Source organism: Oncorhynchus keta, chromosome 4, assembly GCF_023373465.1.
Source record: "Oncorhynchus keta strain PuntledgeMale-10-30-2019 chromosome 4, Oket_V2, whole genome shotgun sequence".
In the NCBI taxonomy this organism is placed as follows: Eukaryota; Metazoa; Chordata; class Actinopteri; order Salmoniformes; family Salmonidae; genus Oncorhynchus; species Oncorhynchus keta.
Window position 1 is genome coordinate 32,174,572 of NC_068424.1, and position 20,769 is coordinate 32,195,340.

At 37.7% G+C, this 20,769-nt stretch overlaps 1 protein-coding gene across 1 annotated transcript in view; it reads left to right on the forward strand.

Annotated features, from left to right (window-relative positions):
* plxdc2b (plexin domain containing 2b) overlaps window positions 1-20,769 on the forward strand; it is a 170,398-nt gene that overhangs the window by 93,920 nt on the left and 55,709 nt on the right. Inside the window, exons 3-4 of the mRNA XM_052506107.1 lie at window positions 6,433-6,579; window positions 8,450-8,519. Of these exons, the coding sequence (XP_052362067.1) occupies window positions 6,433-6,579; window positions 8,450-8,519 (217 nt within the window). The remainder of the gene's footprint in view (window positions 1-6,432; window positions 6,580-8,449; window positions 8,520-20,769) is intronic.

Consider the following 20,769-nt stretch of genomic DNA (forward strand, 5'->3'; position numbering starts at 1 on the left):
CTTTCCGGTGGATTCCTGGGCATAACGCACCAAACTACCGGAGTTATTTGAATATAAAAAATATCTTTATGGAACAAAAGGAACATTTGTTGTCTAACTGGGAGTCTCGTGAGTGAAAACATCCGAAGATCATCAAAGGTAAACGATTAATTTGATTGCTTTTCTGATTTTCGTGTCCAAGTTACCTGATGCTAGGTGTGCTTATTGTTTTGTTATGCTATCGATAAACTTACACAAACGCTTGTATTGCTTTCGCTGTAAAGCATAATTTCAAAATCTGAGACAACAGGGTGATTAACAAAAGGCTATGCTGTGTTTCGCTATTTTTCACTTGTGATTTCATGAATATGAATATTTTCTAGTAATATTATTTGACTGTTGCGCTATGCTATTCAGCATTGCTGATGACAAATATACCGGATCCAAGTTCTCATTTACAACTGCGACCTGGCCAAGATAAAGCAAAGCAGTTCGACAGATACAACAACACAGAGTTACAGATGGAATAAACTGTCACGCCCTGACCTTAGAGAGCTTTTTATGTCTCTATTTCGGTTTGGTCTGGGTGTGATTTGGGGTGGGCATTCTATGTACTTTTTTCTATGTTTTGTATTTCTTTGTTTTGGCCAGGTATGGTTCTCAATCAGGGACAGCTGACTATCGTTGTCTCTGATTGGGAACCATACTTAGGTAGCTTTTTCCAACCTGTGTTTTGTGGGTGTTTTGTGGGTAGTTGTTTTCTGTTTAGTATACTGCACCTGACAGGACTGTTTCGGTTTCGTTTATTCACTTTGTTATTTTGTTCTAGTGTTCAGTTTAATAAAATCATGAACACTTACCACGCTGCGCTTTGGTCCGATTCTTCCTCATCAGACGACACACCATAAACAAACATACAGTAGAAGAAAAGCTACACACAATACCACAAAATGGCAAAGCAAAATTTAGAAAATTCTGTGAACATTTTTTTTTTTTTAAATATCACATTTACATACTGTAAGTATTCAGTCCCTTACTCAGTACTTTGTTGAAGCACCTTTGGCAGCGATTACAGCTGTCACGCCCTGACCTTAGTTATCTTTGTATTCTTTATTATTTTGGTTACGTCAGGGTGTGACAAGGGGTGGTTTGTTGTGTTTTTGTCCTGTCTAGGGCTTTTGTATGTCTATATATCAGTTGCCTGTGTCCCCACTTATTCTATATAGCTTCACGTTCGTTTTGTTGTTTTTGTAAGTTTGTTGAAGTGTTCTTTGTTTCATTAAAATAGAAGATGTATTCACATCACGCTGCGCCTTGGTCTCATCGCTATAAGGAATGTGACAACAGCCTTGATTCTTCTTGGGTATGTTGGAAGATGAACCTTCCCCCAGTCTGAGGTCCTGAGTGCTCTGGAGCAGGTTTTCAACAAGGATCTCTCTGTACTTTGCTCCATTCACCATTCCCTCAATCTTTACTAGCCTCTCAGTCCCTGTCGCTGAAAAACATCCCCACAGCATAATGCTGCCACCACCATGCTTCACTGTAGGGATGATGCCAGGTTTTATCCAGACGTGACGTTTGGCATTCAGGCCAATGAGTTCAATCTTGGTTTCATCAGACCAGATAATCTTGTTTCTCATAGTCGGAGAGTCTTCAGGTGCCTCTTGGCAAACTCCAAGTGGGCTGTCGTGCCTTTTACTGAGGAGTGGCTTCTGTCTGGACACTCTACCATAAAGGCCTGATTGGCGGTGTGCTGCAGAGATGGTTGACCTTCTGGAAGGTTCTCCCATCTCCAGATAGGAATTCAGTAGCTCTGTCAGAGTAACCATTGGGTTCTTGGTCACCTCCCTGACCAAGGCCCTTCACCTCCGATTTCTCTGTTTAGCCAGCTCCAGGAAGAGCGGCCAGGCGGCCAGCTCCAGGAAGAGTCTTGGTGGTTCCAAACCTCTTCCAGTTAAAAATGATGGAGGCCACAGTGTTCTTGGGGACCTTCGATGTTGCAGAAATGTTTTGGTACCCTTCCCAAGATCTGTGCCTCGACACAATGTCTCCGAGCTCTACGGACAATTCCTTCGACCTCAAGGCTATTTTTTTTGCTCTAACATGAAATAAAATTGTATTAGTCACATGTGCCGAATAAAACAGGTGTAGACCTTGCAGTGAAATGCTTTCTTACGAGCCCCTAACCAACAATGCAGTTTCAAATAAATATGAATAAGAATAAGAAATAAAAGTAACAAATAATTAAAGAGCAGCAGACCTGTTTGATGGTTCATTGGAGGGCATAGCGGGATTTCTTATAAGCTTCCGGGTTAGAGTCCCGCTCCTTGAAGGCGGCAGCTCTAGCCTTTAGCTCAGTGTGGATGTTGCCTGTAATCCATGGCTTCTGGTTGGGGTATGTACGTGCGGTCACTGTGGGGACGGCGTCATCGATAGACTTATTGATGAAGCCAATGACTGCTGTGGTGTACACCTCAATGCAATCATAGGAATCCCGGAACAGATTCCAGTCTATGCTAGCAAAACAGTCCTGTAGCTTAACATCTGCTGCATCTGTCCACGTTTTTAGTCATCGAGTCACTGGTGCTTCCTGCTTTAATTTTAGCTTGTAAGCAGGAATCAGGAGGTTAGATTTATGGTCAGATTTGTCAAATGGAGATCTTTGTATGCGTCTCTGTGTGCGGAGTAAAGGTGGTCCAGAGTTTTTCCCCCTCTGGTTGCACATTTAACATGCATATAGAAATGTGGTAATATGGATTTAGGTTTCCCTGCATTAAAGTCTCCGGGCACTACGAGCTCCACCTATGGGTGAGCGTTTTCCTGTTTGCTTATGGTGGAATACAGCTACTTCAATCAGTCTTGGTGCCAGCATCAGTCTGTGGTGGTATATACAGTGGGGAGAACAAGTATTTGATACACTGAACCCAATAGAAAGTCTTTGGAGGGAGCTGAAAGTCCGTATTGCCCAGCGACAGCCCCGAAACCTGAAGGAACTGGAGGAGGTATGTATGGAGGAGTTGGCCAAAATCCCTGCTGCAGTGTGTGCAAACCTGGTGAAGAACTATCGGAAACGTATGATCTCTGTAATTGCAAACAAAGGTTTCTGTACCAAATATTAAGTTCTGCTTTTCTGATGTATCAAATACTTATGTTATGCAATAAAATACAAATGAATTACTTAAAAATCATACAATGTGATTTTCTGGATTTTTTGTTTGAAATTCCGTCTCTCACAGTTGAAGTGTAACTATGATAAAAATGACAGACCTCTACATGCTTTGTAAGTAGGAAAACCTGCAAAATCGGAGGGGTATCAAATACTTGTTCTCCCCACTGTAGACAGCTATGAAAAATACAGATGAAAACTCTCTAGGTAGATCGTTTGATCTACAGCTTATCATGAGATACTCTCCCTCAGATGAGCAAAACCTCGAGACTTCCTTAGATATCGTGCACCAGCTGTTATTTACAAAAATACATAGTCCGGCGCCCCTTGTCTATACAGAGTATAGCCAGCCAGCTGTATGTTGATAATTTCGTTGTTCAGCCACGACTCCATGAAGCATAAGATATTCCAGTTTTGAATGTCCCCGTTGGTAGTTTAATCTTCCGCGTAGGTCATGGAGTTTATTTTCCAAAAATTGCACGTTTGCTAGCAGAATGGAAGGAAGTGGGGGTTTATTCGATCGCCTATTAATTCTCAAAAGGCAGCCCGTCCTCTGGCCCCTTATTCTCTGCCTTGTCTTCACGCAAATGACAGGGATCTGGGCCTGTTCCCGGGAAAGCGGTATATCATTCATGTCGGGCTCGTCAGACTCGCTAAAGGGAAAAAATGATTCTGCCAGTTCGTGGTGAGTAATCACAGTTCTGATGTCCAGAAGTTATTTCCGGTCATAAGAAACGGCAGCAGCAACATTATGTACAAAATAAGTTACAAACAATGCAAAAAAAAAAAAAAATTATGTTAGAAATACGTAAAACATCAGCCTTGCTCCCCAGCGCCATGCACTTTCAACTGTGGGTCTTTATATAGACAGGTATGTGCCTTTCCATATCATGTCCAATCAATTGAAGTTACCACGGGTGGATTCTAATAAAGTTGTAGAAACTGGATGATCAATGGAAACAGGATGCACCTGAGCTCAATTTTGAGTCTCATACTTAACTTTTTATACATTTTCTTCAGATTTACCATATTATACATGTCTTGAATCAGGTTTAAGACTCCTATTTGTATTAGTGCGTTACAAGATGCCCAGATCAGAGAGAAGATGTCCCATTAAAAAAAACATTCTACCAGCTGTTAGTTGTTGTCCCAAATGGCACCCAGTCCCATATATAACGCACTACTTTTAACCAGATCCCTATGGGCCCTCGTCAAATGTATTGCCCTATGTAGATAATAGGTGCCATTTGGGACGCAAGCAGAGATAGGGGTGCAGCTCAGGGCGTTCGGCTTACTCCATACAGGAAACAGTAAAAGGAGTCGTGTGGCATCCACATTGCTCGTAAAAGCCCTCATGAATGTGTCTGCTAAAAAACATGACCGGGGCCTTTTGCACTCCATTAGCCTATAAGCCAGGCTTTTACGAGCGCAGGATGTCATGCTTTCTGGCTTTCTTAATTTGATTAGCAGCCATTATGACCACTTCAGATGCTGACTGGGCCCAAATGGAACACATGAAGAAGAATGAAGAAGCATGCATAAGCCTACAGTATTGATAAGATTGTGCCTGATGGCTGACGTTTTACATGCTCCTAACCAACTGTGCTATTTGTTATTTTTTTTTGTGTTGGTTGTAACTTATTTTTAAACCTATTTTGTACATAATGTTGCTGCTACCATCGCTTATGACCAAAACTACTCTTCATTTGTGTGAAGAAAAGACAGAGGACAAGAAGAGGGCACAACAAAACCTTTTCCCCCTCAGGAGACTGAAAAGATTTGGATTGGGTCCCCAGATCCTCAAAAAGTTCTACAGCTACACCATCGAGAGCATCCTGACAGGTTGCATCACCGCCTGGCATGCCAACTGCTCGGCATTTGACCGTAGGCGATACAGAGGATAGTGCATACGGCCCAGTACATCACTAGGGCCAAGCTTCCTGCCATCCAGGACCAAATAATAGGTGTGTCAGAGGAAAGCCCATAAAATTGTCAGAGACTCCAGTCACCCAAGTCAGAGGCTGTTTTTTTAAATGTATTTTATTTTTATTTCACCTTTATTTAACCAGGTAGGCCAGTTGAGAACAAGTTCTCATTTACAACTGCGACTTGGCCAAGGTATAGCAAAGCAGTGCGACAAAAACAACAGCTTTGAGCATCGCTGAGGTGCACCCCTGACTAGCTCGGAAACCAGATTGCATCGTGGAGAAGGTACGGTGGGACTCGAAATGTTCGGTGATCTGTTTGTTAACTTGGCTTTCGAAGACTTTAGAAAGGCAGGGCAGGATGGATATATGTCTGTAACAGTTTGGGTCTAGAGTGTCTCCCCCTGCAAGAGAAACTGCTACTTCAAGGTTTAAGAGCAAGTGACGTCACCGATTGAAACGTTATTTAGCGTGTACCACCGCTAACTAAGCTAGCCATTTCACATCCGTTACATATATATGAAGAAAAATATATACACATGAGACAAGACAAACAGACGTCCTACTGCTACGCCATCTTGGATACGCCAACGCTCTCTATGCTACCGCACGGCAAGTGGTACCGGCGCTCCAAGTCTATGACCAAAAGCTCCTTAACCCCCAATCCATAAAACTGCTGAACATTTATTTTTTACTTTAATTTATTTGGTACATAAACTCTTCTTGAACTGCACTGTTGGTTAAGGGCTTGTAAGTAAGCATTTCACGGTGAGGTCTACACTTGTTGTCTTTGTGTGTGTACTCAAATCATATGTCAACACACACGTACACTGTTTTCTTAACACCTGTCATCAACATTTTTACAAGTATATTATACAATGGATATCAAAACAGTTCTATAGGTTTAATTCAATTACTATGAATGGTAGTCATATATTTAACTGTAACTGCTATCATTTCAGACTCGTCTTCCATGCTTTTGCAGTTCATTTTGAAGCCAAGGGATTATTTATCTTGAGAGACAGAGAGATGTTTCTGTCTGGCTAGAAAACGTCCCACGTAAAGCTGACTCAATGTACATGAAGGAGCAGAGGCTCTATTTTAGTAAATCATTCGGAGCACAGGGTTTCATCCACTCTCATTCAATACTTTCACTCCCTGCCTAACAACGTTTTGATGGCCTTTCATAAATCTCAAGCTACGAACCACAGCTCTTGTTTTAGTATATTAATATCGACAAATGGTCACTTATTGAATCAATGCTTTTATTTTGTTCCAATATAGGAACATCTATAGGCTGTCTGTAACGGGACACTCCAAATAAAGTGGAACTAACCAGTGTTTTTGTTTTGTGTCCAATAGGAGGACACAGATCACAACTACTACACATCAAAGACCTACGGCCCCACGGACCCCATGAGCAAGGACTTGTGGGTAAACGTTGACCAGATGGACAAGGAGAAGGTGAAGATCCATGGCATTTTGTCCAACACTCACAGGCAAGCTGCGGTAAGACAACCTTCCTCTCAGATTCAGATTATGTGGAAAAATGGAGATACCTGGAATGACTTGGGATGATTTGATATGAAATAGACTCATAATGACTTTCAACTGGACAGACTCTGCAGCAGTAGGGTGAAGTTTCTGTAGACAATGATCTTGGGTCAGTGATCTTGAGCCAACTAATGGTTAAGGTTAGGATTGGGGAAGGGGAAGCTGATCCTAGATCTGCAACTAGGGAAAAAATCACTCCCTCTGCTTTGGGCTTTGTATCAGGTCCTTGTACAGTCAGGAGACCGAGAACAGGGTGGCATGAAGGAGAGAGGAGGGAAGGAGGGAGGATGGGAGTAAACAATGAAACAATGTCCCGTCCACAATGAGTAAAGACACAAAATGGAGTGGTGCATTGTGTATTCTCCCCTTCAGTCACTGGATGATGGATTAAGCCATACAAACTGGGGCAAGGCTTCCCTTTTAATTGGAGAGTGTTATGGAGAGTGCAGCTTTCCTTATTCTTCCATAGTGAATGAACCGAGCAAGTGGTATTGGGAAGTTTTCTCAGCGTATGTCCCAAATGGCACCCTATTCCCTACATAGTGCACTACTTTTGACCTCTGGGCCCTGGTCAAAAGTGATGCACTACATAGGGAAAAGGGCGTCATTTGCGACGTACGCTTAGACTGTGTCCAGAGAATCAATATGTTGGATGCTGGACATGAATACCCAGAGCGAATGGTCATTGAAGCAGGAGAGAAGAGGAGAGGGAGAGAAACAGACCACACTGAGCGCGACATCACATCAGACACAAGCCATTTGACCTGGGGATAGTAGTGCCAGCCAGCCCAGCCAGCTGTACCAAACCTCATTCAGCCAAACTGACAAGGACCTTCGCTGAGCAGGGGATACGCAGAGGATGCATCCCTTTGCACACTATTTCCTATGTAGTGCTCTTTGACCAGAGTAGCGCACTATATAGGATAGGATGCCGTTTGGGACACCACCCCCAGAGATTACCATAAGGAGACTAGTGGGCCAGAAATGTGACTTCTGTGTTCGACAACGTGTCTTAGAAGGAGGAGAAGGAAGTCTCACTGTTAGCAGTGTTGATTTCTGGCACCGCGTTGTGCCAGCCCCAGTGTGTGGGAATACCCACAGAACATAATCAGCCAATGGAATCGTAAAACAAGCGAATTCATCCAAATAAAGTGTAGGAGCTAAGCTGTTGAACGACTGTGTTTAGTCATGGTAATTCACTGTGGTTGGCCGCAGCATTAGTCCCCCTGGCCTAATCCTGGATTATGTTGCCATGTTTACCATGGAGTTATCCACCCTCTTCCCTATATACAGTCCCATGGGCCCTGGACAAAAGTAGTGAATCTATAGAAATATATTAATATAATATAAATATACTGTCGTCAGCTCATTAAGTTTTTTAAAACTTGTTCATCGAACTCATTTTTCAGTAATTGGTCGGGAACATTTTGGTACTAATCTTGTTTTGCACATAAATGAGTGTGCACATTGCGTTTCGCTCTGTGAGCTCATCGAAAAATGCATGTTCTTTTATGTTCAAGCTCTAGGAAGGGTGTGTAAAAAAAATTATAATAAAAATGTAAGAACTCAGAAATGTTTTGTTTTCATAACCACAGCATTGTATTTAATCCTGGGAGATGTATATTTGCTTAGAAACAAATCATAACGTGGCTTGTGGTAAAATGAATAGTCAGCTACCCTAAGAACTGAGAAAGGTTGAGCAGAAGAATGTTCTTTCTCTGTCTGAGACTGAAGTTTTATCCTAATGTCTTTTTCAGTCTTATCTTAAGTCTTTTTGGAGCTCTCTTTCTGACCCGGGTCTTGTGTTTTTTCCCCCTTCGTGCAGAGAGTCAATCTATCCTTCGATTTCCCCTTTTATGGACATTTTCTGCGTGATCTCACCGTGGCAACTGGTGGTAAGTGAACAACCTCTTCCTGAGTTAATGTTGTCGTGATTGAGGGAGATCGAATGAATGCTAGCAAAAGTGAAATGGTGTGTGTCAGTGCATGCGTGCGCGCATGTTTATTTATTTATTTTAAATGTTATTTCACCTTTATTTAACCAGGTAGGCTAGTTGAGAACAAGTTCTCATTTGCAACTGAGACCTGGCCACGATAAAGCATAGCAATTCGACACATACAACAACACAGAGCTACACATGGAATAAACAAAACATAGTCAATAATAGCCAGTGGATTTGGCGATGAGTATGAAGCAGTGATATAATAACCCATTGATATACATGTGCTTGACTTTTATTTGGTAGCAGTCTGAATTATCATTGCAATTCTACATGGCATATTATAAACTGGGTGGCTCGAGCCCTGAATGATGATTGCTTGAAAGCCGTGGTATATCAGACCTTGGTAACCAGTTTATAATAGCAATAAGGCACCTCGGGGTTTGTGGTATATAACCAATATACCACGGCTAAGGTCTGTATCCACTCCACATTGCGTTTTGCTTAAGAACAGCCCTTAGCTGTGTTATATTGGCCATATACCGCACCCCCCCCCCTGGCCTCATTGCTTAATTATACAGCCATTGCTTTATTGCTCCAGGGTTTAGAAGAGTTTGTAATAAGGTTAGAGAAATCATTGCTGGTGTACAGAAGCATTTAGTGTGTGTGTGTGTGTGTGGGTGCATGCATGTGTGTACATGTTCTCTTTGTGTGTGTGTGTGCTTGTGTTTTTGATTGTACCTGTGTGTGTGTGTGTGTGTGTGTGTGTGTGTGTGTGTGTGTGTGTGTGTGTGTGTGTGTGTGTGTGTGTGTGTGTGTGTGTGTGTGTGTGTGTGTGTGTGTGTGTGTGTGTGTGTGTGTGTGTGTGTGTGTGTGTGTGTGTGTGTGTGTGTGTGTGTGTGTGTGTGTGTGTGTGTGTGTGTGTGTGTTGATATCTGAATGCTGAGAAGTTTAAAGGGTCAAACAGAAGGTTATTTATCTCGTCTCGTCACAGTCTGTCGACTGCCAGGCCAGCCAAACAAATTGAGCTTTGAAAACTCTCATCTGGCACAGACCGCAGTACAAAACCACTAACAGCCCTCAGCACAAGTCTTCCAGGCAGCCAGTTAGAATGGTACAAAACCACTTACAACACTCAGCACCAGTGGCCAGTCTGCTAGACCTGGAGAAAACCACCACCACTCCCAGTACCCAACACTCAGCAATACCACCCGGTCCTGGAATATGTCTCAAGTGGCTCCCTATTCCCTACATAGTGCACTACTTTAGACCAGGGCTCTGGTCAAACGTAGTGCACTGTATAGGGAATAGGGTGCCATTTGGGATGCAGCTTGTGTTGGAGAGAGAACCAGACCAGAATATGGATTTGGAAAAGGACCTGCACTGCCAAGTGCTGGAATAATAATCCATTGATATCCATGTGAAAAAGGAGTGATATAATAACCCATGGATATACAGTACATGTGAAATAGGAGTGATATAATAACCCATTAATATACATGTGAAATAGGAGTGATATAATAACCCATTAATATACATGTGAAATAGGAGTGATATAATAGCCATTAATATACATGTGAAATAGGAGTGATATAATAGCCATTAATATACATGTGAAATAGGAGTGATATAATAATCCATTAATATACATTTGAAAAAGGAGTGATATAATAACCCATTAATATACATGTGAAATAGGAGTGATATAATAACCCATGGATATACAGTACATGTGAAATAGGAGTGATATAATAACCCATGGATATACAGTACATGTGAAATAGGAGTGATATAATAACCCATTAATATACATGTGAAATAGGAGTGATATAATAATCCATTAATATACATGTGAAAAAGGAGTGATATAATAACCCATGGATATACAGTACATGTGAAATAGGAGTGATATAATAACCATTAATATACATGTGAAATAGGAGTGATATAATAACCCATTAATATACATGTGAAATAGGAGTGATATAATAGCCATTAATATACATGTGAAATAGGAGTGATATAATAATCCATTAATATACATGTGAAATAGGAGTGATATAATAATCCATTAATATACATGTGAAATAGGAGTGATATAATAACCCATTAATATACATGTGAAATAGGAGTGATATAATAACCCATTAATATACATGTGAAATAGGAGTGATATAATAACCCATTAATATACATGTGAAATAGGAGTGATATAATAACCCATTAATATACATGTGAAAAAGGAGTGATATAATAACCCATGGATATCCATGTGAAATAGGAGTGATATAATAACCCATTAATATACATGTGAAATAGGAGTGATATAATAATCCATTAATATACATGTGAAATAGGAGTGATATAATAATCCATTAATATACATGTGAAATAGGAGTGATATAATAACCCATTAATATACATGTGAAATAGGAGTGATATAATAACCCATTAATATACATGTGAAATAGGAGTGATATAATAACCCATTAATATACATGTGAAATAGGAGTGATATAATAACCCATTGATATACATGTGAAATAGGAGTGATATAATAACCCATGGATATACAGTACATGTGAAATAGGAGTGATATAATAACCCATTAATATACATGTGAAATAGGAGTGATATAATAATCCATTAATATACATGTGAAATAGGAGTGATATAATAACCCATGGATATACAGTACATGTGAAATAGGAGTGATATAATAACCCATTAATATACATGTGAAATAGGAGTGATATAATAACCCATTAATATACATGTGAAATAGGAGTGATATAATAACCCATTAATATACATGTGAAATAGGAGTGATATAATAATCCATTAATATACATGTGAAATAGGAGTGATATAATAACCCATTAATATACATGTGAAATAGGAGTGATATAATAACCCATTAATATACATGTGAAATAGGAGTGATATAATAACCCATTAATATACATGTGAAATAGGAGTGATATAATAACCCATTAATATACATGTGAAATAGGAGTGATATAATAACCCATTAATATACATGTGAAATAGGAGTGATATAATAACCCATTAATATACATGTGAAATAGGAGTGATATAATAACCCATTAATATACATGTGAAATAGGAGTGATATAATAATCCATTAATATACATGTGAAATAGGAGTGATATAATAATCCATTAATATACATGTGAAATAGGAGTGATATAATAACCCATTAATATACATGTGAAATAGGAGTGATATAATAACCCATTAATATACATGTGAAATAGGAGTGATATAATAACCCATTAATATACATGTGAAATAGGAGTGATATAATAACCCATTAATATACATGTGAAATAGGAGTGATATAATAACCCATTAATATACATGTGAAATAGGAGTGATATAATAACCCATGTGAAATAGGAGTGATATAATAACCCATTAATATACATGTGAAATAGGAGTGATATAATAACCCATTAATATACATGTGAAAAGGAGTGATATAATAACCCATTAATATACATGTGAAATAGGAGTGATATAATAACCCATTCATATACATGTGAAATAGGAGTGATATAATAACCCATTAATATACATGTGAAATAGGAGTGATATAATAATCCATTAATATACATGTGAAAAGGAGTGATATAATAACCCATGGATATACAGTACATGTGAAATAGGAGTGATATAATAACCCATGGATATACATGTAAATGTGAAATAGGAAATAGGAGTGATATAATAACCCATTAATATACATGTGAAATAGGAGTGATATAATAACCCATTAATATACATGTGAAATAGGAGTGATATAATAACCCATGGATATACATGTGAAATAGGAGTGATATAATAACCCATTAATATACATGTGAAATAGGAGTGATATAATAATCCATTAATATACATGTGAAATAGGAGTGAAATAATAATCCATTGATATACATGCGAAATAGGAGTGATATAATAACCCATTAATATACATGTGAAATAGGAGTGATATAATAACCCATTAATATACATGTGAAAAAGGAGTAATATAATAATCCATTAATATACATGTGAAATAGGAGTGATATAATAACCCATTAATATACATGTGAAATAGGAGTGATATAATAACCCATGGATATACAGTACATGTGAAATAGGAGTGATATAATAACCCATTAATATACATGTGAAATAGGAGTGATATAATAATCCATTAATATACATGTGAAATAGGAGTGATATAATAACCCATTAATATACATGTGAAATAGGAGTGATATAATAACCCATTAATATACATGTGAAATAGGAGTGATATAATAATCCATTAATATACATGTGAAATAGGAGTGATATAATAATCCATTAATATACATGTGAAATAGGAGTGATATAATAACCCATTAATATACATGTGAAATAGGAGTGATATAATAACCCATTAATATACATGTGAAAAAGGAGTGATATAATAATCCATTGATATCCATGTGAAATAGGAGTGATATAATAACCCATTAATATACATGTGAAATAGGAGTGATATAATAATCCATTAATATACATGTGAAAAAGGAGTGATATAATAACCCATGGATATACATGTGAAATAGGAGTGATATAATAACCCATTAATATACATGTGAAATAGGATATACATGTGAAATGATATAATAACCCATTAATATACATGTGAAATAGGAGTGATATAATAACCCATTAATATACATGTGAAATAGGAGTGATATAATAACCCATGGAATATACATGTGAAAAGGAGTGATATAATAACCATTAATATACATGTGAAATAGGAGTGATATAATAACCCATTAATATACATGTGAAATAGGAGTGATATAATAATCCATTAATATACATGTATACATGAAATAGGAGTGATATAATAACCCATGGATATACAGTACATGTGAAATAGGAGTGATATAATAACCCATTAATATACATGTGAAATAGGAGTGATATAATAACCCATGGATATACAGTACATGAAATAGGAGTGATATAATAACCCATGGATATATACATGTGAAATAGGAGTGATATAATAACCCATGGATATATACATGTGAAATAGGAGTGATATAATAACCCATTAATATACATGTGAAATACATGTGAAATAGGAGTGATATAATAACCATTAATATACATGTGAAATAGGAGTGATATAATAACCCATTAATATACATGTGAAATAGGAGTGATATAATAACCCATTAATATACATGTGAAATAGGAGTGATATAATAACCCATTAATATACATGTGAAATAGGAGTGATATAATAACCCATTAATATACATGTGAAATAGGAGTGATATAATAACCCATTAATATACATGTGAAATAGGAGTGATATAATAACCATGTGAAAAAGGAGTGATATAATAACATTAATATACATGTGAAATAGGAGTGATATAATAACCCATTAATATACATGTGAAATAGGAGTGATATAATAATCCATTAATATACATGTGAAATAGGAGTGATATAATAATCCATTAATATACATGTGAAATAGGAAATAGGAGTGATATAATAACCCATTAATATGAAATGTGAAATATAATAATCCATTGATATACATGTGAAATAGGAGTGATATAATAACCCATTAATATACATGTGAAATAGGAGTGATATAATAATCCATTAATATACATGTGAAAAAGGAGTGATATAATAACCCATGGATATACATGTGAAATAGGAGTGATATAATAACCCATGGATATACAGTACATGTGAAATAGGAGTGATATAATAACCCATTAATATACATGTGAAATAGGAGTGATATAATAACCCATGAATATACAGTACATGTGAAATAGGAGTGATATAATAACCCATTAATATACATGTGAAATAGGAGTGATATAATAATCCATTAATATACATGTGAAAAAGGAGTGATATAATAACCCATGGATATACAGTACATGTGAAATAGGAGTGATATAATAACCCATTAATATACATGTGAAAAAGGAGTGATATAATAACCCATTAATATACATGTGAAAAATAGTGATATAATAACCCATTAATATACATGTGAAATAGGAGTGATATAATAACCCATTAATATACATGTGAAATAGGAGTGATATAATAACCCATTAATATACATGTGAAATAGGAGTGATATAATAACCCATGGATATACAGTACATGAAATAGGAGTGATATAATAACCCATTAATATACATGTGAAAAATAGGAGTGATATAATAAACCATTAATATACATGTGAAATAGGAGTGATATAATAACCCATTAATATACATGTGAAATAGGAGTGATATAATAACCCATGGATATACAGTACATGTGAAATAGGAGTGATATAATAACCCATTAATATACATGTGAAATAGGAGTGATATAATAACCCATTAATATACATGTGAAATAGGAGTGATATAATAACCCATTAATATACATGTGAAATAGGAGTGATATAATAACCCATTAATATACATGTGAAATAGGAGTGATATAATAATCCATTAATATACATGTGAAAAAGGAGTGATATAATAACCCATGGATATACAGTACATGTGAAATAGGAGTGATATAATAACCCATTAATATACATGTGAAATAGGAGTGATATAATAACCCATGGATATACAGTACATGTGAAATAGGAGTGATATAATAACCCATGGATATACAGTACATGTGAAATAGGAGTGATATAATAACCCATGGATATACAGTACATGTGAAAAAGGAGTGATATAATAACCCATTAATATACATGTGAAATAGGAGTGATATAATAACCATTAATATACATGTGAAATAGGAGTGATATAATAACCCATGTGAAATAGGAGTGATATAATAACCCATTAATATACATGTGAAATAGGAGTGATATAATAATCCATTAATATACATGTGAAATAGGAGTGATATAATAACCCATTAATATACATGTGAAATAGGAGTGATATAATAACCCATTAATATACATGTGAAATAGGAGTGATATAATAACCCATGGATATACATGTGAAATAAGAGTGATATAATAACCCATTAATATACATGTAAAATAGGAGTGATATAATAATCCATTAATATACATGTGAAATAGGAGTGATATAATAATCCATTAATATACATGTGAAATAGGAGTGAAATAATAATCCATTGATATACATGCGAAATAGGAGTGATATAATAACCCATGGATATACAGTACATGTGAAATAGGAGTGATATAATAACCCATTAATATACATGTGAAATAGGAGTGATATAATAATCCATGGATATATAATAACATTAATACATGTGAAATAGGAGTGATATAATAACCCATGGATATACAGTACATGTGAAATAGGAGTGATATAATAACCCATTAATATACATGTGAAATAGGAGTGATATAATAACCCATTAATATACATGTGAAATAGGAGTGATATAATAACCCATTAATATACATGTGAAAAAGGAGTGATATAATAACCCATTGATATACATGTGAAATAGGAGTGATATAATAACCCATTAATATACATGTGAAATAGGAGTGATATAATAATCCATTAATATACATGTGAAAAAGGAGTGATATAATAACCCATGGATATACATGTGAAATAGGAGTGATATAATAACCCATGGATATACAGTACATGTGAAATAGGAGTGATATAATAACCCATTAATATACATGTGAAATAGGAGTGATATAATAATCCATTAATATACATGTGAAATAGGAGTGATATAATAACCCATGGAAATAGGAGTATATAATAACCCATGATACATGAAATAGGAGTGATATAATAACCATTAATATACATGTGAAATAGTGAAATAGGAGTGATATAATAACCCATTAATATACATGTGAAATAGGAGTGATATAATAATCCATTAATATACATGTGAAAAAGGAGTGATATAATAACCCATGGATATACAGTACATGTGAAATAGGAGTGATATAATAACCCATTAATATACATGTGAAATAGGAGTGATATAATAACCCATGGATATACAGTACATGTGAAATAGGAGTGATATAATAACCCATTAATATACATGTGAAATAGGAGTGATATAATAACCCATTAATATACATGTGAAATAGGAGTGATATAATTATCCATTAATATACATGTGAAATAGGAGTGAAATAATAATCCATTGATATACATGCGAAATAGGAGTGATGACAGTATGAATATTAAGAAGAAAATAATACAATTATGACAACGCTTCCTGCTTTCTGTATCTGTGGGTATGGGGTGTGTTTGTTTGTGTAATGGACCAGAGCAAGTCAGACATGTTACAAAAGAAGCGAGTGTGTTAGTAAATGTTCCAACAGCACTGGGGAGGTGAAGGAAGGAGGAAGGGGAGGTGAAGGAAGGAGGGGGAGAAGAAAGGAGGGGAAGTGAGGAGGAGGAGGAGGAGTATTTTCCACCGAGACTGAGGGTGAAACCACAACGTCTTCAGTGGCTATTATCACATCAAGGAGTCATGCTTAAACCGTACCCAACTATTCCAGCAATGTATGCTGACATTAGACTGTAATCATAATGGAAGAAAATATATCACAATCACCATTATCATCATGCGAATATATATTTTTCCTGATTTCTTAAAGACTGTTACTGGACAAGGTGAATGTTCCTCCCTAGCTATAGTATATCCCACTACCTCAGAGCTACCCTGTAAAGCATGGAGCTTCCAGAACAGTGTTGCAGTCATGAGAGATGAATAGTGGTGTGTCCCAAATGGAACCCTGTTCCCAACATAGTGCACGACTTTTGACCAGAGCCCATAGGTTTCTGGTCAAAAGTAGTGCACCATATAGGGAATAGGTTGCCATTTGGTATGCTGGAAAATGCTGTTAGCAGCTAGCAGCCACCCCACAGTAGATAAAGAGTCCCTGCATTTCTCCAGAGAGACACGGAGTGATGGAGAAGAGGGGAGTAGGAACGGCTATCAGCTCACCGCAGGCTCCAGGACTCTGCCTCTGTAAATCCCTGTTCACACACCTCCATTTCAGTGTCTTACCCCTCCCTTCATCCCTCTATCATCCTCTTTTCCTCCCTCCCTCCCTCCTTCCTCCCCTCCCCCTCCCAACTCATGTATCCATTTAGCTGGCCGTTCCACGCCTCCAGCTCTACCCTGCTCCAACCTTCCGTTCCTCCATTGGAGTTGTGTTACCCTCCTGTGAGCTCGAGAGACAGTGTGGGATGGTGTGGGTCTAAGGCTGGACACATATGGCCCTGCATGCAGCCAGGAAGGGGATGGGACAGGAACAGTATTAAGCTGTCCATATTAGGACAGCCACAGTCTGAGCAGTAGTCCTATTATGGACACCGCACATCAACTGAGTGTACAAAACATTATGAACACCTCCATGACAGACCATCCAGGTGAAAGCTATGATCCCTTATTGATGTCACTTGTTAAATCCACTTTCAGTCAGTGTAGATGAAGGGGAGGAGACAGGTTAAAGAGTCCTTGTGAAGCCTTGAGACAATTGAGACATGGATTGTGTATGTGTGCCATTCAGAGGATGAATGGGCAAGACAAGATATTTAAGGGCCTTTGAATGGGGTATGGTAGTAGGTGCCCGGGCACAACGGTTTGGGGCAGGGGCTGCAGGGTTTCCTGTGTGTATCAGGAATGATCCACCACCCAAAGGACATCCAGCTAACTAGACCTAACTGTGGTGAAGCATTGGAGTACACATGAGCCAGCATCCCTGTGGAACGCTTTCGACACCTCGTAGAATCCATGCCCCGACGAGTTGAGAGCTTTTCTGTGGGGAAATTAGGAAGGCGTTCTGAATGCTTTGCACACTCAAGTGTGTAGAGTTGAGTTGAGACGTGTCTCAGTCACACTGAGGATAGGGGTCAACACAGAGGTCAGGCACATTTACAGACAAGTCACATAGCACATGATCAAACGAAGTGGTGTCCTGACATGGTGTTGCTTCAACACTTAGAAATGGATCACCTAATAACAGAAGTCACACAAGAAGTGTTGTTGTGACGTGACGTGTTGTTAGTGCTGCTGGAGCCAAATGTAGAGAAGTGTCTAGAGGGTAGGAGGTTGTAGCGCTAGAGACCGGTCTTATCGGTCCCAAGCGGCACCCTATTCCCTACCTGGTCAGAAGTAGTGCACTATACAATAGAGTGCCATTTGGGACACAGGGTGGGGATCTGTGATCTGATCCCTTTGTAACCCCAGCTGTCATAGACAGTCAGGGTAGAAACCCAGCAGTGTGATGTCTTTACTGGCCCAGAACTGGCCCCCTGTCAAAACCCTGAAACAGACACACACACACACACACACACACACACACACACACATACACGTCACCCTCAGCTCCAGATTCCACCATACACACATGCATTGGGTTTAGAGGCTCTGTTTTTCTCCAGGCACGCTATGGTTGTAGGCTTTGGATGCATCCCAAATAGCATCCTATTCCCTTTTTAGTGATGGGCCCTGGTCAAATGTAATGCACTATAAAGGGAATAGTTTGCCATTTGGGACACATACTTTGTTTTAAGGGAGGATAACCACCGGGCTGACGTCTGTGCACTCCTAGAACAAGAGGTAGGGTTCTTCAGTTGGTGGTTCCCCATAGAACCCTCTGTAACGGTTCTACCAATAACCCTTATATCATCTAAATCAAATCCAATTTTATTTGTCACATGCGCCGAATACAACAGGTATAGTGTAACGGCTTTCTTCCTGGGAAGGAGAGGCGGACCAAAACGCAGCGTGGTTAGGGTTAAACATCTTTAATAAAGACGAAAACACTACAAATGTACAAAACAATAAATGTGAAACAGTCCTGTGTGGTGAAACAAACACAGACACGGAAATAACCACCCACAAATCCCAACACAAAACAGGCTACCTAAATATGGTTCCCAATCAGAGACAATGACTAACACCTGCCACTGATTGAGAACCATATCAGGCCAAACATAGAAATCGACAAACCAGACACACAACATAGAATGCCCACCCATCTCACGTCCTGACCAACACTAAAACAAGGAAAACACACAAGAACTATGGTCAGAACGTGACATATATAGTAGACCTTACCGTGAAATGCTCACTTACAAGCCCTTGACCAACAATGCAGTTCAAGATATAGTTAAGAAAATATTTACTGAATAAACTAAAGAAAAAAAAGACAAAAAAATCTAAAAGTAAGACAAAAAAATGAGATAACAATAACAAGGCTACATACAGGGAGTAGCGGTATTAGTAAAGTGACTAAGCATAGATAATAAACAGCGAGTAGCAGCAGTGTAAAAACAATCCAAAAGGTTCTTCCTTAAATCCTCTATGAATGGTTCTACTGAGAACTCTTTACCTTTAGCATTTAGGTAAAACCCAGAAATTTGTTTCCCCACACCCCATCATGTTTTTAACCATTCAAAAAAAAAAAAAAAAAAAAAAAAGGTTCCTCCTAGAATCCTCTATGAACGCTTCCACCAACCTTATTATTAGCCTTTAAAATGAAACTCTGACAATACATGACATACACTAGCGTTCTAAAGTTTTAGAACACCTACTCATTCAAGGGTTTTTCTTTATCTTCACTACTATTCTACAACGTAGAAAATAGTCCAAACCAAAGAAAAACCTTTGAAGGAGTAGGTGTATATGATAAGGCCTTTCTTTGAGAGCTTAGTTATACCCTCGGTCAGTGTTGTTAGGAAACTCCTGGTTTACATTCCACATCAGGCCTGCAAGTCACATTATGCTTGGCTTGCAAAGTGATGTGTGATGCATATTGGAATCCAGCCAGTGTGAGGATATTCAACGATTGGAACTTTTAATCACCTGGAACGTGCGGTGAGAACAACTGCCAAGGTGGGGAAGATTCATTAATGAGACTGCCTTAATCATCTAAAGTGGAGCAACCATTGCAGTAACAGCTGCAATAAATCCAAGGAACAGATTGGATTATGTTAGAAACATGTATGTTATTTATAGTTGAGTAGCATACGATTAATTAATCAATCAATGTACATGCAAAAACACCGATATTAATAGATGCAATTGTGAAAATCAACCTACAGTAGAGCATTTCTGGGAAATATGACAATGATGGGTGTGGTTTTGATTGTGTCATTTTGACTCTGTGTA